At 33.2% G+C, this 21,397-nt stretch overlaps 2 protein-coding genes across 10 annotated transcripts; both read right to left on the reverse strand.

The window, feature by feature from the left end:
- Window positions 1-1,790: 1,790 nt before the first annotated feature.
- LOC101245881 (serine/threonine-protein phosphatase PP2A-5 catalytic subunit) lies at window positions 1,791-9,843 on the reverse strand. Its single transcript, XM_004229284.5, has 11 exons — window positions 9,327-9,843; window positions 8,617-8,673; window positions 8,104-8,187; window positions 6,454-6,525; window positions 5,859-5,930; window positions 5,061-5,101; window positions 3,888-3,954; window positions 2,773-2,964; window positions 2,580-2,669; window positions 2,388-2,495; window positions 1,791-2,267 (listed from the first exon to the last, which is right to left on the reverse strand). The coding sequence occupies exons 1-11, from the start codon at window positions 9,414-9,416 to the stop codon at window positions 2,202-2,204; spliced, it is 939 nt and encodes a 312-aa protein (XP_004229332.1). The 5' UTR covers window positions 9,417-9,843; the 3' UTR covers window positions 1,791-2,201.
- Window positions 9,844-12,090: 2,247 nt separating this feature from the next.
- LOC101246177 (uncharacterized) lies at window positions 12,091-20,916 on the reverse strand. 9 transcript variants are annotated; one of them, XM_004229285.5, is made up of 13 exons: window positions 20,225-20,916; window positions 18,759-18,958; window positions 17,933-18,002; window positions 17,278-17,474; window positions 15,467-15,542; window positions 15,279-15,362; window positions 15,119-15,198; window positions 14,571-14,697; window positions 14,375-14,434; window positions 14,218-14,268; window positions 13,956-14,114; window positions 13,019-13,151; window positions 12,091-12,577 (listed from the first exon to the last, which is right to left on the reverse strand). In XM_004229285.5, the coding sequence occupies exons 2-13, from the start codon at window positions 18,914-18,916 to the stop codon at window positions 12,405-12,407; spliced, it is 1,368 nt and encodes a 455-aa protein (XP_004229333.1). In that variant the 5' UTR covers window positions 18,917-18,958; window positions 20,225-20,916; the 3' UTR covers window positions 12,091-12,404. The 9 variants fall into 9 exon arrangements, with proteins under 9 accessions (XP_004229333.1, XP_069147705.1, XP_010321998.1 ...); XM_069291604.1 differs by having other exon boundaries at window positions 17,278-17,434; window positions 20,225-20,674; XM_010323696.4 differs by having other exon boundaries at window positions 20,040-20,420.
- Window positions 20,917-21,397: the final 481 nt, after the last annotated feature.

Consider the following 21,397-nt stretch of genomic DNA (forward strand, 5'->3'; position numbering starts at 1 on the left):
TGAAAATGTAACTGATGAGAAAATTAAGGATGCTTGCCTTTTTTTTGGAAGATTCCCCTTAATTTTCTCCTTTTTGTTATTAAATAATTATATTTTTAAAATAAAAATAAATAATAAAAACATAAATAAGATACATAACAAACTAAAATGACATTTTTACTAAATATTGAAATTGTTGCTAATGAGTGCTCTTAAATGCTAAAATATTGACATTTTAAAAAATTTCCCATAAAAAATTTATATTTGTGTACTATAACAAACTTTACATAATTACGCTCCATAGCAAACATAAAATTGTATAATTTGCTATACATATACAATTGTATAATTCGCTGGCCTATTTCGCTGCAATTATATAATTTGCTTTGCATACAGTTGAATCGAATTAAAATGTATGTATATTGCATAATTATAAGTCTATAGCAAGAAGATATATGTTTTTTCTCGCTTTATACAAAAATAGAAACACAATATATACACTTCTGTTGTATAAAGCTACAGAAAATTGTATTTCACTGCAATTGTATAATTCGCAATTGTATAATTCGTTGACCTTTTTCTCTGCAATATTTGAAGTAAAATGTTTGTAAATTGTATAATGAAGTGTATAACGCGAAGATATACATTTTTGCATGTGTATATACAATTTTCTCTCGCTTTCTACAAAACAATTATACACTTCTGTGTAAAAAGCGAGAGAGGCGAGCGAGAATGGAGAGCGGCGAGCGAGATTTTTGGGAGAGAGACACTGACAAATTTTAGCTAATGTTTGCTGTGGAGCACAATTAAATCAAACCCTAGCTATTCCATTTAATTTAGGTTATTAGTTTGCTATTATATACAATTTTTCCTTTATTTTATTGTTATTTTACGAGAAATTCGGAGAGTCAATTTTAACATTGAAAAACATTTTTTTATTCGAGCAATTATTACATGAATTGTGAACATAGACAAAGAGTTAGAATCATAGAATTTAATTTAAGAATACTTTACATTTTACTATGCTTGTAATTCTTGAAAATTTAAGAAAAGAAAAATAATTTACAATTCACTTTCTTCAACATTTTTTTGACTATTGAATCATATTTTTGACAGCGTAATGTTCTAACTTATCAAAAAAATTTAAAAAAATAAAATAAAAAAATATTTGCATAAATAGAGACACAGCATAAGAAAAGAAATTTTTTTTCTATTTAAATAGAATAAAATTGAATAAAATAATAATTTTTTTAAAACAAATATATACTTTTATTATAGCCCCCCACCTAGAATTGGGGGTCTATGGCCAATGCGCTATTCAACTAAGCATTATAGCCGGCCCTAGCAATCATCAAATATTATAAAATGTTACCATTAAATAGTTTATTCTGTTTATGTCAATTTCAAGAAAATTGTGTATCATATTATGTTAACTGATTTAAATAATGCATTATTTAAATAAAAATAGGATAAAGATCAATAATGTATTAAGAAATTTGAAAAAAAAACAGAGAGAAACAGAGCTTATTTAATCAATACGCTCAAGAGTCGAGACTATTTTAGTTATATTTAACTGTCCACTGAGAAAATACTTTTTTTTACGGTTGAATCTTGTAACCATATTGTCTTGAGATTTTTTGAATTATTTATAAAAAGAACCACTACGATTAATATAAGTGGATATGTAGTATTGACAAAAAAAAATATTATTTGTTCCAAAACCACTTGTGTAACGTAATCAACCCATTTTGGCGAGTTTGGATATTGACCCATATTTGTTCAACTCGGCCACACAGTACATAATTGTTGAGTTGAAAAAAAATACCAATTTTAGGATGAGCTGCATTAACAAGGTAAAAGTTACAATGTAAAGTAGATTCTTAACTTTACACAAGAGACTTCCTTGCAACCAACATATGACAAAAATTATCACACTAAGACTGAAAATCAGAGCATGGAAAGGAACAACAGAAAACAAGTCTTCATAAAATCATACATAACACCATTGCTGGCTGCACTTCTCCACTCTAATATTCCTAACATAGGTTAGAATATGATAGACTTTAACCAAGGGGACCTGGTCAAGCCTCTTTATCCTCGGATTACCTCCCGGGGAGCAGCCTATTAAGCTTTGCCATAATTGAACTCACATCTCGACACTAGATGCAAGTTATCGCGAAAAACAGCACTTGGCAGACAACACATATTGCTCTCCATCACATTTATAAGAAGTAATCAGGGGTCCTTCGAGTTACATCCGGTTCTCCCCTTCTTGGAGCTGGATCAAACTGCAATTGCATGTTTTCCAGGGTGAGCCACAAATACAAGACCAAATTAGACGTTACATCCAAGAAAACAATTCTAGGAATACAAGATTATAACACGAGGCACTACTGAGGGATAAGCACCTGGATAAATGTGTGCCCTCTGCAGTCATCAACTTCCAAAATAGAGGCCATGTTTCCACATCTGTAACAATAATTTGGTGCACTAAAAATAGTGACAACTTTTTGTTCCTGTAGTAGATGATACAATCAATTAAGGTATTTAAAAAGGGAAAGTATCACAAGATGAATGAAAAAGAGAAAATAATTAGTTACATGGCTCCAGTTATATCCCTCCATAACCAGCTGATGAGCTCGAGCAATCAGCTTTAGATTATTGGTATGGTGAAATTGCTCAGATATGTCCTGTAAAATTACAGACAAGTGATGAAAATCTGAAGAAATAGTACCCAAGAAAAGAGAGTAAAGAGGATTGAAATAAGACATCTCAAGTATAGACTAAAAGTACCTGCCCAAAAGTGTATCCAGCACCCCGGGGTGACATACCCCAACCACAACGATCATCTGGGTCTGACCACAAAAGATCACACATGGCCCCTTCATGAGGAACTTCTTGGACACGGTCGAAACTTCGTACATTATCAAGGGTTTCAATAGACGGAGACAGTCCTCCATGCAAACAAAAAATTTCGGATTCAACCTAGAATTTGATATTTGGCAACATGAGTAAAAAGGAAGCGAATTCTTGCACTTAAAAGACACATTTTTCATGGTAAACATCCAAGTGCGCTCACAAAAGATATATTAAATGGGTCATCAACAATCAATGGTATCTTCCGAAACTGCACAAGCCAATCTGAAGCCACTACACATGCCCGATAGAACGTAGGAAAACATAAGTATATTCAGCCTTAACATGTCTTCTGATATTAGTATTCATAGGCTGAGCTAACAAGAAGAGGCGATTATTCTATTATTGACTCTTAGAGTTCATGCCCTTAATAAATTCACTCTGCTATTCCTTTCTAATTAACTGAGGAAATTCTAACATACATTTTAAGAAATTAATAGGTAAATAGTGAAACCTCTTAAATGCAGGGACATCATTTCTCCCTCACAAGTCATAATACAAAATTGGTAAAGCAATCTCAGTAAGAAGAGAAAGGAGGAATGCTAGGAAAAACAAGCTCTTAATCCATCTCCAAAACAACCCACCTCCAACTCCATCACCACAAGATCCACTTCCCCTTCCACAATTCCAATTTCAACATTGGCTGGTGGCTTAAAGAGTCTCAGGCTTTTGGGTTGGAACTGCCAAACATTATCTGGTCTAAGTTGGTGTGATAATTTTATATGGCTTCCCTTGAAGCTTTCAACTGTATTTGTTTCTTCATAATTTACTGAAACATGAGTGAGTAAGAACTAATACGTTAGTCTAAAGGACGAGACATTTTTAGCAGCTACTTTTGTAGACATAGGAGTGCGATTAAAATTTTATCGGACAAGGTAAAAAGCTTAATCACTGAGCTCAGAAGCTAGCTTATGCTATAGCAGGCTATTATTGCTGTTAAGATAAAATGGTCGAGGAGACTAAAGATTGAACCAGAGTTGCAATAAACTAACCAATGCAGTCAAAGGAAAATAATCAAATAGATCAGTAAATGTTTTCCAAACATTAGCATTGCCATACCTGTCAAGAAAACAAAATGATCTACATATCAGTATCAGAATTACAGAGGAGGAGATAATATACACAGGCCACACCATCAACCAGAGCAATTGAAATCAGCATCATATGTAAGTACAAATATGCAGCCTGCTGATTTTAAAGTACTAAACCAGAATAAATCCCGACAGTCAGAGAAGTCTCAAGCAGGAAAAAAAGAACAAGGACAAAGAAATCAAACAACATAATATTTACAGTCTCCAGAAGTAATTTTTAGGTCAAAGGGAACCTTCGATTCCATTCCACCTCCACCTCTACCCCACCCCCACAAACTCAAACTTCTGTCAGGGTAACAATAATAAGCACCATGCACATAACTTTAGATGAAGGAATTAATGAGGAAATCATGACAATAAACTTTCCAAGATAGAGACTATAAGGTTAGTTAGGTGCAATGGTTATAGAAATAACACTTCAAAATTGGTTATGCTACTCCAGTTCTGTGAGATGGATACTGAACACTAGTTCTGATATGCATCATAATACTTTTAAAGAGGGTGATTAATTTTGACTTTTGAGAAAACAACTGTAAGCTGCTCCTACTTTCTTGTTAGTCTTTTTGATATCTAGCATAAGCTCCTCCTCCTAAGTCCTAACTGAGGAGCTGTCTTTGCTAGTGACACTATAAATAGGTTATAAGTACTCACACACATTTAACAAATATATGATATTTCTTAATGCATTAAAACTATAAGAGAAAAATCAATATATGAGATATAATGCAACAGCAAACACTAAATTTGTCAATCAAAAATGGGAAGCTTATGTTACAAGTCATGAAATATCATTTAAGAGTTCTTATTATGTTAAGGATTAATGTTTCCGATTTGTCTTCCCCTTTTTCCTGATAGGTGCTTTTCAGATTATTCTCTCAGCGACAAATTTGAAATTTAGATGTCCTGTGAACAGCAAATAAGAGAAGTATATATCACAGGACCTTTACTTAGTTTGGGAATTACATGCTATCTTTGGAATGGCATCAGCAAAGATTTTACCAAAACATATGCAATACTAAAGCAAGATAGGATTCACTTGGAACTGGATATTGAACTATAGTTTAAAGAACTCACTTCCGCAAGCATTCATCATAGAACCCATAGACTTGTGTGATCTGCATTTAGGAAATAACATTCAGCAAACTGATTTAAAAAGAGATGTCTAGTTTAAACGAGCACAAGAATAACAAGTTCCTCGGGAGCCTAATACTACATCTGCACTCAACAGAATGCAGATCTCATCTTCTTCCATCAATTTGTCACTGATAAAGTACTCCAATTAGATGGATGAAATTGATGCCACCATGTGCTCCCAAAACAGGTAAACTGGGCCGAATTAAGCAAATAACAGTTTGAGAAAATCAAGGTGAATGAAAGCTTAGAACCGGTGAGCTAAGGTTGGAACTCAAAGCAATCAATCAACTTTACTCAAATCCCGCATCACAGTCGGAATTGAAAGCACCGAGCAAAACCTCGACGAAAACTTTTGGTAGAAGATATTTATTGTACTTATGCAGTGTAATAACTTGTAAGAATAGCTTTTATTTGAGACAAGTTTCTTTGATTGACACTGAGGGAAAGACTCATCAAAATAATTGCAGAAGCAAAGAGGGGAGAAGAAAATCACAAAAAAATGGAAGGAACAAGAACTACTATAAAAAACTAAGAATGAAATCACTATCATGCACCAGTATTTAACTAGAATGGAAAACAAACCTATCCGTAAGACTGCAAGATAAACTATTCAAATACTAATTCCAACCAAACACCTGCTTTAGCTCCAATGAGAAAGATGAAAAGACCAGAAAACTGAAATGCAACAATGGGCTCAACAGTAATAAATTAACACTGGCAAAATAATTTCCTTCATACCTGTCGGCTTTCATGATTTCCTCTAAGAATTGTTAGTCGTTGAGGATAACGCACTTTCAGAGCTACCAATAGCTGTAAAACCAAGAATAGACGAATTCTTCAGCAACTCAAATTTTATACCAGAAGTTATTCAGATAAATACAGGTCTCATCCTAATTGATCAGATGCTATTATAAACAATGGAAACTGAAAAGGCCCCTGTGTTGTTTAAGAGACAAGAATCAATAAGATATAGAACAATCGTATGACATACTGCCCGTGTCCCATTGAGTCAGCCTCCCTTGACCAGTACTAAGATAAAGAATGGAAGTTTGGACAGATGATGACATCAAAGGGAGTTAATACATAGCATTCAATACTTGAAAATTGAAATGAGTTAAAACAAGATAATTTTGTTTTGAACTTTAATAAAAAGCAGGAAAAAAGCATGTGAAGGTATTATTCAGTTTGTTTTTTACTGCCTGCTTACTGTAAACTACATGAATAATCAATAACAGGTCAAACACTCATGTAAAGGAAAATCTGAGTACGACCTCATTCTGGCACACTCCTTTCTATCACTAATTCAAATGTAAGACATTGTTTATTTACTTACCGTAACTGTTTCAACCGAATAATATCCACGGTCAACGTAATCACCCATAAACAGATAATTTGTATCTGGACACTGCCAATATAAAAATTAAACTGGAATAAGAACACAATCAGCTGCGTAACAAATACATTAGAAATATACTAAAGTCTGAAGGTAACATGAAAACTACATGGATAAAATTCATTTAATGAGAATCAGAGATTACTCAAAAATAGGTAATAGAAAGTCACAAACTTATATCGTATCTCTAAGGCCAAAGTCACAATATCCATCAGGCTGTTTTATCATATCTTAGAGAACCTCACAAAACAAACATAAGAAGCCAGCTATTTGATAATGCAAGTATAGATGCTCTAACACTGCAAATTAACCACCTCCAACTTAACAGCATTTGGTAAGAAGTTTGTATAGATGCTCTTACACTGCATATTAACCACCTCCAAAAGAAAATGTTATTTTTCACATAATCCTCCCCCCACCCCCATTGTCTTTCTTCTTCCCAGTTCTCAATTTCAATCGTTATACTAGTTTCTTCAACCCCAGCCCTTCCATCATCTCCTGCCCACCCATAAATCCTCCCCCAGATTCTTCTCAATTCCCAATCCCAATTGTTATAACAGTTGGAACTTAGATAGCGTAGTGTCAGTATTATATTCTGTATAGTGCTATTAGCTATTCTATTGTCTGTTCTCTCCTTCCTCTAGATGATTCTACTAAGTATGTCTTTAGTCCACGGCTTCTCTGTTTTCTAGTATTCAACCAATATCCAGATCTATGGTTGCCAAAGTGATTATCTAATTTTATCATTATTTAGTATCCTGAAGATCTTGATAGTTCTTTTTTTGGTTAAATTAAATTGACTCATATAGATAGTATTTCATGATTCAGGCATTTCAGATGACAATAGAAACAAATGCAACTGAACTTGATAATGCAAATGGTGATTTTTGTTGGCCCATGGTGTAGTTTTGCTAATTAAGTCTTAATTACTTTACTGAATTCTCTAGGATTCAATCGATGAAGGAAAGGGGAATGGCCGTGGTGACAGGTGAAGGTGGAGGTATTAATGGAAGCTAGAGGTACAACGAGAAGAAGAAAAAAAAAACTAAAAATAATACTACTTCTTTTGGCTTTTCAAGCTAAAAGTGGAAGTATGTGGTACACACTATTCCACATCACTTTATATTGTTTAATAGGTATATTTTTTATGTTGGAGTGCTTCAAAATGAAAATTTGTGGCAAATTTTTTTTATAACCGTGGTGTTCGGGCTAGATTTTTGGCACCTTGACTAATTCCCCAGGATATCTATCACCTCCCACCAGCAACAAATACCAAGTAACTTTGTCCATCAAGGATAGAACAAATGGGAAGAGATCACCTCGGTGTTTTTTTAATTAGAACCTGAGAGCTGAGACCTCATGATTCTCAACACACTTCATTGATACTGGGCACACCCTTTGGTGCTCATGGCAAATTTACGGGGCCCTTATGTATTGGCCAATTAGTTCTGATTCAGTCAACTCTCTCCAATCCCAGACAATCTTTTGTCTTTTATTCCTACAATATTTTTCTTATGTGTGTACGTAAACAAATGTCTTTATCCCACATCCACCGCAGAGAAGTGACACCAACAAGAAATTAGCAATTACCTGTCCACCAATCCTAAAAAGTTCAGCAAGATCATGGAACTGCCCATGAATATCACCACATATAGTTACAGGGCTTTTTACTGGCTGCAAAGCAAGAACATAGGAATAAATCAAAATCAATCAAAGATGTAATACATAATCTCATGAAGAAGACATACATTTATAGCTAATATCCGTAGATCAATGCAAGCACATAGCAAGGATATGAGGTAAGAATACTCTTATCTCTAGGGCAAGAACAAGTAATCACCACTTAATCTTGAAATGAAAGAAGGTGACAAGAAGAAAAGCAAATAGATACAACGGCAAAGACATATTACGATATTTAAATCACAAACCATGGCACTTTTTATTTAGCGTAAAAGAAACATAAAAACACATTTATTGTTATACAAGTGTACCCCAGTATAATTAATATGATACTCCTTCTCAAAAAGATGGGAAACAAGTTAGTAGTAATTTTGTAATACAGCACAAGCGACAGAAAATTTGTGAGCACGCAAACGCTTATACCTGAACATTACTTTCTTCCATTAGGATCTCCTTAGCCTTCTCACATAATGCTCTAACCTAAATTAAGAGCACAAAAAGATTAGCTGCCAATACCATTTTCATACAGATAGCATACACTTGTACGGGTAAGAACATAAAGAACAACAGATGAAACATCACATTGAAAGAGATAATTTGCAAACAATTGAGCATCTATCAACAGAAATGGACCAACTGCAAGCACCATGAGCAGAATATTATAGAATATACCAGCAGAACAAAACTAAACAACATTCAGGAGTAGATTAAATCAACAAAACAGATTCAACCCTTTGCATACCATCAAAGTAATAAACAACTATTACTCCATACAAACCATATATATCACATTATTTCATCCTCCAGACAATCAGCACATGTAACAGCACTTTCTTCCTTCTACAGACTCAACTCATAGTCAGATTAACAAATAAATCACATAGAAATGACTCACGACAAGTTCGGAATCCAATGAGAATACGCGGAGATCTCAAGAAACCCATCTAAAGTCACTATAAAACTCCAAATGCAAGACTAGCAGAAGAACCATAATATGGATCCCGATGAACAAATCAGAAATATTAGCTTTGGAACCACAATTTGGATCCAAGAAAACAGTTTTCTTTAAAAAAAATTATAAATTTCATCAAAAAAAAGGAAACCCAGATCCAGAAAAAAAGAGAAGTAAAGACCTCAGGCTCAGATAGAGGCTTGCACTGCATAAGCTGAGAAATCTGCTCATCCAGGTTACCATGTGTGTTAGCTATCAGATCTGAACTCATTTCGTACAACTAATCTTCAAACTAAAAAATTTCAACTTCAAGAATCAATTTTCCTTTTCCCCAATATGTAATCTTGAATAAATTTCTGAATTTTTTTTGCCACCAACTCACAAAAGCCCTTTCTGTTTTTGTATTTTTTTTCTTCTGGGCAAGAAGAAGAAGAAGGGAAAATGAAAGAGAAAGCCCTCGAAATTTGTCGATCTACTCTTTATCGACTATGTAAAAAAAAAAAAAGAATTTTTAATTCATTTTCTTTGAAAATTTCGATCTGCTACTGAGTCCTAGATATATAGAGAATAAATATAAAAAGTAACAAAAACAATACTTTGAAAAAAATAAATTAAACAAAAGAAATTAACAGATTATTTGAGGTGGAAAGGAGCTTCAAGAAGAAAAAAACTTTTATATAATTAATTCAATTATTTTTTCGCTCAATTATTTCATATGTTGAATAATAAATAAATAATAATAATAATAGCATTTTAATTTGATCCACTTATAGGTGTAGTAATATTTCAGATTAGGTTACAATATAAAGTAAATGTAATTTAAAATAATTTGATTTATGTTATTTCAAAGGTTATATCAAATGTCAAATTAAGAAAAAAAATATCGATAAAGATTAGCTTTCATATCTTACTATTTCAGATATGTAAATGAATAGAAATATTTACTTCGATAAACATTAATTCAGGATTTTAGTTTCTTTTAATCAAATCTTACAAAATATTTCACATGATGTTAGTTTTATTCTGTCAGAGAGATAATTAGGCAAATATAATTTCTAGTTAGATTTAATTTTTATTCAAAAATTAAACAAGTTTTGTTTTTGCTATTTTAAAAAATAGAGTAGTTTTTTTGCTTCATATTATGGAAAATACTAACTCATTTTACTAAGTAAAGTATTTTTTCCCATAAATTGGACAAAACACTTTTAAGTCTCCAAAATAAGCATTTTTGTTTAATGAATATTAAGTTTATTATAAGTCTGATCAAAGTAAATATTAATCTATGAAAAAGAGTTGAAATTGTAGAATGTTGTTTGAAGCATTCTTTTCGATAAATTTGGACGATTTTATTTATATTGTTACAATTTTACTTTATGTGAAATTTAATTATGTTAAATCAAAAGTGATTATAGCTAGTCAAAATTAAGTGTTTTGCAATAAATTTTAAACATATGAAAAATAAATAAATCACACAAATAAAATTCGAAGAAACATAAATATTTTATTGATAATAGTGTGGATACAATTTTGTTCCTCCATTAATTTTCTCTCATATGATTTATTCTTCGAGCATATTTTTCAAATTCTAATGAATTAGATTTGACCTCTACATAAATATTCTGTAATTTGCATAATATTTGAAAAGAAAAAAAAAGATATACTTTTTATTAAGTATACTATATATGTATATGGAAAAAAAAAGAAGTGAATTAATGTTTCTTGATTTCATTTACCTTTTTTTCCAACTATAAATGAAAAAACTTTGACAATTTAGATGTTTGTTTATTGTTGTTATCAATGTTATCTATGATCAACAAATATCAAATAACTTTATTCATCAAAATTTAAAATAATTTTTTTAGTTATTTATTTTAGTGTTAATATTGTTATAGTTGTATTACGTATTAGCTTTCTATATATGATTTAAATATAATTTCACTTTGATGAAATATTTCATCGGTTTACTTTTACTTTTTTACCCCTTTAGGTGTTTGGACATAATACAATCTTATCCACTTCATAGGTGTTTGAACATGCAACTTTGTCCACTCTGTAGACGTTTAGACATGCTATTCCAAAATTTCAAAAAGCAAGATGTGAAACTTCAAAGTTCAAATCATATTTTTGAATAAAATTTAAAACTTAATCCATAAGCTTATATTTTGTAAAAAAAAATAAAAATGCTCATCACTTTAATTTTACAAAAGAGGAACTCATGATCGGAGTAAAGAGTTTGTCCATATCATAACTACTATATTAACTAGTGGATCGTTATAAAATTACATGTATTTAAAAATTAATAATTATAAATATTCATTTATATAAAAAGATATTATATATATATATATATATATATATATATACACGTGATTTATCAATACAAATGTCTTTCGGATATCTTCCGCTTATGTTTTAGCTATCAACCCAAATTTGGCGCTCTTGGATTAGCTTTTTTGACATAATGATAAGATCTTTGGACCAAAAAGGTAATCTTTTTGTGTATTTTGAAACTCACCTAATTGTGCAAGACTTTTTTCCTACTCACAACAAAGCAGACTCGAAGAGTAAAATCTGAATTCACTTTTTTTTTTCTAAGACAAAAATTATTCCCACACAATTATTTTCAGTTTTATGAAACACCTAATAACTCACTCAAATACACAATTTTTTCTAAAAAATATTTAGTTACTTGAGATTATTCACTTCTAACTTTGTCCATTAAAAATGATAGGATCTTGAAAGCTACACATGACTAAAAGTTTAGTGCCATTTACAATTTGTTAGCAAACAACAGGGTGAGTCACTTTCTTTCCATGCAAAGTCAATCTGATAGATATTAATTAATTATTACAAGTAGTTTCTGGTTACATGTCACTTCAATAATTTTTTCACATGACTGCATTTTTTTCTTAGTATAAATAATAAAAGGGAGTGCACAGATAATATTAAGCTAGAAAAAGAAAACAAATATCATCATGTTACAAGAGTTATACAGCAAGAACATCTTTCTAGCTCTGTACATTTTTTGACAATTTAATTTCAAGACTATAATTCTTCATATCATTGTACATATACAGATCAGAGTATGTACAAATAATCCTAAATTGGTTGAAATTGCCCGTAAAGAAGCTATATAATGTTCTGTATAATCTTTGAACTAACTGGTGTCTGCTGAAAAAAAATCATCTATCCGCAAGGCTTGAATCCGTTTGTTTAACATGACTTGATTATAGGATCATCAGTGAGCAGTACTTAGGTGTTAACCCAGTAGAGGTTCTTCCAGAGGCACCAATATGGGTGTCTGGAGGTTCATACTACAGGTGATTATCACACCAAGGAGTGCACAAACTGCTGGAACGAGACCTAGTGCATACCGATTGAGGGAGAAGAAATGGTAACTCGGACTGCAGTTGTGCAGTTCTGGAGTGGATCCTGCATAAACACGTGACAATTGCCAAAGTAAATAAAGAGTTGTTCGATGAAAGGAAACTACAAGTAATCCAATTAAGAAAAGGGAAATGAATTCTGTACCTTACTATAGATTTTAACAGAAACATTCTGGTAACTAGTCTATATGGATCCCTACATCATTACATTCCATTTAGGATTAGGAATACGCGTAATCGGACCTGCTTTTTACATATCTCTATTGGGACCAAAGTAAAAAGATCTCTGGTATAAGGGATGACGAATGTAAGAGAGTGAAGCAAAAAGATCATGGCAGATAAAAAGGCGTTAATGAAAATTCGGTGGAGCTAATTCACTAGTTTTCCCCATACATGCTCAACAATGGATGTTGAAAGATTAGAATGACTTTGCATTGAAGCTGTGCATTGACTGAGATAACAGAGAGATATGAAACCGAATGCTTACTCTGATATGACTCGAGAATGAACAAAGCTACCCCACATATCATTTTATCCATAAAGCTCAATGATCCATACACAAAAGCACAGCCATTGAGATCTCGCCCAACCAAGACACTTTGCATGCCCACTCCAGTTACCTGTTAAATCACATCGGAAAGAGGCGCACATGAAGATTGCAATTGTAGAATTTATGATCAGAATGCATGTTTTACAATTGAAACCGAGTATCATGAATCACACTAATTCACTATTTCCCCCATTCCATGACACAATAAAGAGCCTGGCTTCCTCATGGAATAACAGAAACTATATACATGTCAGCAAGGCATGTAGCTGAACCAAATTCCACAGTTCAGAATATTATTGCCCACTCTCCAGTTAAAAAAGTTTGTTGTTAGTTAGGAGCTTCATAGAACTCAAGTAAGTGACAAAATTAAGCAAAAAACCACAATAATAGAGCTCCTTGTTAAAAGAATATCATTAAGAAACAAATGGAAAGTTGCCTTCCTAAGGAGATAATTGTATCCACATAAAAGGTGACATCTAGGTTAACCACATAGAGAATTGATCAATGTTTGAAAGAGTATTTGGTCCATATAAATTTATCACAAGTGAATTTTGCACTTAACGAGAGCCTGAGATGTTTCAAAATGGTTTTGTATCATGCTTATATAGAAAGTATTGACCATCTAAGTAGTTCATAAAGGCATTGCATGGAGCACCTCTCTAGCCTATGTCAGTAGAAATAACCAAAATTATATGGACCTCTATAAACCAAAGCTTGAACTTTTCACTCAACTAAATAATTATGGTTGACCACCCACCCATCTGTGTTCTTTAGAAGTTCAATGCAAAAAATAGATATGCTGTAACAGGATAAATTGCTAAGATAAAGTTTCAAGACCTGATATCAAACTAAGCTCATAGAACATTAATCTTACCATTATCAAGGCATTTGCTATGCCAATGAATATCGACAAGATATACATAAATGCGTTCATGTTTCTTGGAAGCAGGAGTATTCCTATGCCACAAAGTACCCAAAGGAGACCTCCTGCAGTATAAAAGCCCTTCAATCGCTGGCTTGTCCACTTAATCTCCTGCATATAATTCAACTATCAGAGAAACAGACCAGGCAAAAAAAAAGAGGCTCTGGAAAATTCAAAGATAGAACTGATCAAAAAAGTTCTGCTCTGTATGAACCTGTAGCAGGATGGATACAACGAAGCTGCAGACAAAGATGATTGCAGGGACCTATTTACATCAATTAAAGAAACAAGTATTAGTATTGTATTTCTTCCCTAGCCTCTCTTTAATAAAATGTCTTTATTTGAAATGGAAACAATGCTCAGAAAGATACCAAAGCTTTTGAAGATAGACTCATCTGCAGGTCATTGATCACATAGAAAGCAAGAAATGCCTGCAATGCAAACAATTACAACAAATCTATAGTTGTAAAACCAAGTGAATGCTTAGGAAAAAGGATTCAAATGAAATCCATGTCATCAATGTAATATCTATTGAAAAGAGCTAATTTCAAAAGAAATAATACTCACCTGGGAGACATTAGTCACAAGTCTGGTAAGCACGTAAACAAGAGCAACTTGGTGATATAAGATTTTCTTAAACCAATACATCCAAGAAATTCTAACATAACCTTTAACATGAGCTTCTAGTTTCAACCTGCACCAAGAAAGGCAAATGTTAAGAGTGAACATCTAAGCAGAAAATTATCAAAAACTACCCCCTTAAACTGACAGCTCAAGGTACTTGAAAGCAATCTCCCATTTCGAAGTTAGCATAGTTCTCGTACTTTTTCTATGTATCCCAGTTTATTCTTCAGGATGGATTTTATTTTTCATCCGAGTTTTACACAAATGAAGCTATACTGTTATGCAGAAAGAAAAGCTAAACAACTTTTATGAATGCCTAAGCTGGTTAAAGGTTAGAACCATCAAAACTCTCAAACAAAGTGATTTTATCCCCAATTCATCCAAGCAATCAAAAAAATTGCAAACAATTGCATTTTCATGAAAATTCAGTCCAAGCAACTGATGCAGTCAATGCATTCACTAAAAAATAGAGAAATAAGACATGTGCATACCTTGGCTCTCTTGTTCCGATAGCAAACACAACAACGAAGCAGCTTCCAATGAAAATTGATGTATATGCAATCCAACGATACTGATTGTTCAAAAAGTAATGAGAACACAGCCAAAAGAAAGTATTAGAACAAATAGAGTAACAACTGAAAAGTCACACACCTGATTTTCGACAGCAGCAGGTGTCCCTGCTCCGACCATATTGAACACAACAAAAGCAACTGCGTATAAGCTAAGGTTTGCAACCTTCAAATTCATCCCGTTCAAACAAATGTAGAACAAACCGAAAGTTAATGACTGCTCACATGTAAAAGGAAATTTTGCATGAAATTATGGAGGAGATCACCAACCATTGTAAAAGCATTGCGGCAACTAGCTAAAACTACTCTGCTTGTCGAGTTCAGTGTAATGCAGTTCACCATTGACCTACAGCAAGCATATATGTTGTTAAGAAATTACAAAGAACTATCAGATAATCTTCGGGTTGTGCATGGTAAAATTTGGGGGGGGGGGGGGGGGGGTCATGTTCTAGAAGATTAAAGCTGTCCTTCTCAAGTTATTTCAATTTAATTAAGTATTAGTGATCTATAAATTTGAGGTAAAGTTTAGCATTAGCAGAGAAATTACTTGTCTGAAGGTGGTAACGTCAGATAATTATCAGGATCCTACATAGCTTCAGTGCGCAAAAGCAATGGTCACTCTAGCTACATCAGTTGGAAGAATATGTGTGGTCTTACAGAAATTTGAGTGAGTGGCGGTGGAGGAGGATCAAAGGAGATAGATATGGAATACAAGTTTCGTATTAAAGAATGAACAGATGTAGTTCGTATGGCACTGCTAGAGGAAACCATAAATAGACTGCAGACATTTTCCTGAGTTCACAAAACAGGGGATAAGCACTGGTGTCGTGATAGAAGTCCAGAAGCAAGCTATATTCACCAGCTTTATACAGGTTACTATCCATAGCAATCAGGAAGCCATGTAATGAAAGCAGGGAATAGAGTATCAAAGTCCAAGTCCATTGTACACATTGTCTATTTTGGCCCAACTGGCCTCACAACCGTCCCTTGGATAATTCACATCCAGTCCAAAAGTACACTTACCATGTGAACACATCCTCTGTATTATAAAGTACTTTACTTTTCTCTCCCTTTCCGATGTGATATTTGCCTAAGATGTTTTCTTGTGGGTTGGATTTGCCTTAGATGTGAATACACCACCTCATCGGAAGCTTGCTAGCATAGAATCCTGTCAGTCACTCCGTCGTGACAGTCAGATACAACCCCACACAAACTTAGCTTCCTCGTCTTAGGTTTGTCTACCATCCTATCATAGAAATCCAGTTCTAATACTATATTTGTCAGGCCAAGCCACTAGTTTTATTGTTCGATTCGGGTCTATGTCTACACGACTTTAAAAACACAACACATTACTGCCTGGGTTGCTTTCTCATACACCCTACATATTCCCCTTGTTTTGCCTATGTGAAATTTGTAGGGTGTTACAGAGCGGGATAGGGTACTTGACTTTACAATTTAGAGGTGTCGTCCAGGATTGTCGGATGGAGAGCCCAAGGAATTTCCAGTTTCATTGTACTCATCAAGCACATGGCAGAACCCTGTCATTCTTTTTTTCTATGACCATGGTGTCCGGGCCAACTTTCACGCACCACGACTAATGTCCACCGGATACCTGCCACCTTCCACCAGCATCTGGTACCTCAGTCCACCAAGGCTAGGACAAATGGAAAGATCAAGTAGTGTTTTTTGTCTCTGCTGAGTATCGAACCTGAGACCTCAGGGTCATTCTCAAAGAAAGATTACTATCCAGTCATATAGTTTACTGCAGCAACAGGAGAGTATTTCTTTTTGATGAACATGGAGAAAGATAACTTTTTTTAGGGGTGGAAAATACATGGATTGCCATTCACATTCTTATTGCTTATAACTTGAGGAGGAGAAGGAAGACATGAATTAGCTTGGTTTTTTTTCTACAAAGGAATGATGGAGGATCTAGATCTTTTACTTAGTCAAAGAAAACAGCCCTCCAAATACTGGACTAATATGTTAATCGTGCCGTAAGAAGGTTTTCAGGAGTAAATGAGCTAACCTGGCAGTCTTATAATATTTAGAACAAGAAGATAGATAAGAGCAAACATTACATGTGCGATACTTGAGTAGCAGCCCATCCCACATTGAAGATTGCAGCGAACACACTGTAACCAATAGTTTGCAGCATGGCCGAATCAGAACCAATAAGTTTGCAAGGCAAGCAACCGCCAAACACTGAAGAAAATGAGACAGCAACCAAGAGAGATCCTGCAATATGCCATACTTTAAAATGCCCGAATCTGTCTATCTATCAAGGTAGAACAACAAATATTAGTTAGAAGGTTCAATAATAAAGAAAAAAATAAAGGTATGCACTATTATCTGGGGATAAGAGGCGTAGTTGTTATTACTCCTGAAAAGATTATATGCTGTTCTCATGTCAAAAATTACTTATTGCATTTAACTACCCAATATATTATAAAGAAATGACTGCATAATTATTATATTTGGAATACTCATACAAGAAAAACTATACATTTTATAACAGACAAACATATGTTTAGATGAGAAATGGTGAAAATGGTAGAGCATGTTTTCATCTAGCAACGACTTCATGATCTCTTTTAGGAAATGACATTATAATGTCTTAACATGTTTTTCTTAAGTCATCTAATCCACCTTCCAGGAAAATATAATAGATGCTTTAAAACTCAGTAGGTGATATAAGGACAAAGTTTAGGTAGTAGTTATGTTCTTGAGAAATACCAGTTCCCCAGCAAATATAGTAGTCAATCCATCTGCAACTTGACCTGAGAGCATTACAACTGCAGCATCACTGAGAAACAGACATGGTATACATGAATACACAACCAATTGCTTTACAAACTACGGTATCCTATACAATACCCTTTTCTTTTGAGTTAAATTTGGAGGGGAGGACGGGGTAATGAAATGCGAGGACATTGGAGTGTAGAAGTCACATGCTTGACAAATTGGGGAGAGTGTAGTAGTGGATAACACGAGGACGAAATTACAATATTAGAATTGAGATCCTGGTAGCGAGCCCTTTAAATGTCATTATACAATGTTAGTTACATCCGGCATGCTAACAGCAGCATGACAGGGCAGTGCTCAGTTCAATTCTCAAATGCCCATCTTGAGTGTTGTATCCCCAGTATAGGCTGGCTGCAGATACACCCTATGGTTGTACACAAAAAATGAAACCAGTCTTTCTATTTAACTAACTAGAAACCCTATGGTTGTATACAAAAAATGAAACCAGTCTTTCTATTTAACTAACTAGAAGCTAAGCGCCTAGTACACTCCATTGAACTCATAACATTCACACAACACACTCTAAAGTACATAAAGTTGTTGTAAGCATTAACTCAAGAATTGTGAAAAAGGTAGCCTATGTTAGATTGCTATAAGCAGACGAGCTACGTCAGAATACAGTAAAAGAGGTACATGATAATTTAAAGATGCAGGTGCCACAAAGGGGTTTCTGTCCTTTTTTGTCTTAATGCTAAATAGATTATTGAAAGACACATGCTCATCAGATTACCTAAGAGCAAGAAAATAATTGACAAACCTGGGGGATAATCCAATATCTGTTAGAAAGACTAAGAGATAAGTGAACCAACAGGCTGAAGTTATGTCGTTGAGCATGTGCCCAATGCCGTAATAAAAGACTGAACACCTTCCAAGGGGTTTTGTCAATGATTCATCATCCTCACTATGATTAATCATAGTGCTATAGAAGTATTGGCAGTGCTTCGATGAATGGGAAACCTGCAATCCAACAGATGAGGCTTCAGATGCAAAATTACATTGACTTAACCACAGACAACATTCAGGGAGAAAATTAGATGACACAACAAAACCAACAAAAAAGTAATGAAAGGATACAATGTAGATTCAACACTCACACCTCGAGTTTTAATAAAAGATTTACATCTTGCAATCTTAAAAAAGTAATGATACTGAACACATCTTGTTTGAGGTTGATGGTTGCACAGTATACAATACATACACCAAATATAGCATAACCAAGAAACTAAGATCACGCAACAAGTGAACATATCAAATAACTGAACCACCACAGATGCATGATGGAGACACAAGTATGTTAGATCCAAGTCTCAGAAAAAGAAGGGTATCAGATAGTGAATTCATAGTAACAGTTATGTTTAGAGGAAATACTTTACTCTAAACTTGACTTAATAATAAACAATGACAAGTATTTAAACAGACTCCTATCAGCTTTTAAATAATTACAAGATATCCCAACTGTTTGTTAAGTGATGTTGACGTTGTGAAAACTGCATCATACATCTTTCATAGATTTCTCTCCTTTCCTTCCATCATGACAAGATCAATTATGACAAAATTAATACTCTGCTTAGCCTTGCTTATAAGTATCAATCACTAGTTGTACTCCCTTAAGGACCACTCTTGAAGTAATGACAATTCACTTACTTAGGACTTGCTTAAACTTTTAATGAACTGCTTATTTCCTCTAATACTAGTCATGATTTGATGCATACAAAATGAATTAGATTACCCCATCGCCTTATCTCTATCGATTACAATTAGGATCAAGAAATCAGCCCTACTAGTAAACCCATCTCTCTCTCTTAAAGAAGTAAAAAAATATCACCACACTCAGCAACCAAAAACCAGAAAGTTTACCTCTTTAACATGTTCATCTTAATCAAAAAAACAAAAGGAAACAACATGGAAGCTTACACAATATCAATTACCTGTATAATCATATATACAAAATGACAAAAAAAAAAACAAAAAAAAACATAACAGCTTGGGAAAAAAAATATTTCACGAAATTGAAGAAGAAAAAACGTAAAAATTATACCTGGGTTTTAGGATGAACCTATATAGAAGAAAAAGAAGAACCCATGATTTCACATAACAAAGAAAAAACTAATCTTGATCCACAACAATCAAGACTCAAGAGCAAATTAAAAAAAAAAAAAGCTTTCTTGCAAAACAAACCAATCAAGAAAGTAGAAACAGTTATTAAGCGTGATCTAGACGCACCAAAAGAGAAAAAGGGGCAAACCCCTTGTGTTTGTTTTCTTCTTCTTCCTTCACTGCCACCGCTTATTGAAAAGCCACCTCCCTTTCACCTAATAACAGTTTACAAAAACTGAATGCAATAAAAAATGATATCTTCTTTTTCTCTATTTCCCACCACTGACTGACATTCTGAGAATTTTGTTTGTCCTTTTCCTTCGATCTTTTTTCAAGATTTTAGGAAGATATATTAAGCAATTGGGAGTTATTATCACTGTGTTTGTCGATTGATGTGGGGGGGTTCCTTAAAATGCCGTATCTTGTAAATTAGCTAAAAATTGAAAAGAATAATAATATTAGAATCTAAACTCAAAATTAGAAAATGTGGAAAAGATTCTATTTTTTTTTTTCTGAAGAAAAGATTCTTATCTTCAGTTAGCCACAACCTCACCTCTAATTTTTTCTTTAACATTTTTTTTTAAATTTTTGTGTGTCCTTCTTATATAAAGATCATGTTAATTTTTTTACATCATTTAAATTTTATTAAATATCGTCAAATTAGACTTACAAAACTATAACGACCTCGCCATTTACATCGATGGCTTTTACCATTTTGACAATTTCAAATCATTGTTGTCATCCTTAGTTATAAATTACATGTTACTCTCCATGTCCGGAAGGTTCAATTTAGAGTGTTTACAGGATTAAATTAATTCGTACGAACAATTTAGATTCATAATATATATAAAATATTGCATTTTTTATAATAATAATAATTCATATATTAATGAATTTAATTGCATATCGCCAGACTTATGCTCAACGTGAATATATTGTTTTTATCATGTGAAAAAGATTATGATAAAAGATATTTTTTCCGTTTCAAAAATAATGACTTAGAACGGAGATTAAGAAAAAAAAGACTTTTTGATTTTGTGTGTCTAAATTAAAGTTATATCAAATATATCAAAGTATTATTTAATATTTTAACTTTAAATATAATTTTCTAAAAAAAAAATATTCTCTTTGAAGAAATTAATTCTTTTTAAAAAAAACGGAAAGAGTAACTAGATATTATGTAGTCAATTATTGGTGAATGGGATCCCTAAATATGATAGATACTTCCATTTTGTCAACCAAACGGCCCCTTAAAGTCCACAATTATAAAGTTATGGTCCCACAAAGAATCCTAATCTA

The sequence above is a fragment of the Solanum lycopersicum genome, chromosome 1 (genome assembly GCF_036512215.1).
Source record: "Solanum lycopersicum chromosome 1, SLM_r2.1".
Taxonomy (NCBI): Eukaryota; Viridiplantae; Streptophyta; class Magnoliopsida; order Solanales; family Solanaceae; genus Solanum; species Solanum lycopersicum.

Bases quoted from the DNA above. Each gene is read 5' to 3' on its own strand.
- LOC101246177 (XM_019215401.3), bottom strand. From the start codon at position 19,248: ATGTTCACTTGTTGCGTGATCTTAGTTTCTTGGTTATGCTATATTTGG. The intron at 14,435-14,570 runs GTGAGTATTATT...TTTGCATTGCAG, and splicing joins TTGTGACTAATGTCTCCCAG to GCATTTCTTGCTTTCTATGT. The intron at 12,578-13,018 runs GTAAGCATTCGG...GTGTTTATGCAG, and splicing joins CATTCTCGAGTCATATCAGA to GATCCACTCCAGAACTGCAC.
- LOC101245881 (XM_004229284.5), bottom strand. From the start codon at position 9,416: ATGAGTTCAGATCTGATAGCTAACACACATGGTAACCTGGATGAGCAG. The intron at 3,955-5,060 runs GTGAGTTCTTTA...TTTTCTTGACAG, and splicing joins TATGATGAATGCTTGCGGAA to GTATGGCAATGCTAATGTTT. The intron at 2,268-2,387 runs GTGCTTATCCCT...ATGCAATTGCAG, and splicing joins GAGGGCACACATTTATCCAG to TTTGATCCAGCTCCAAGAAG.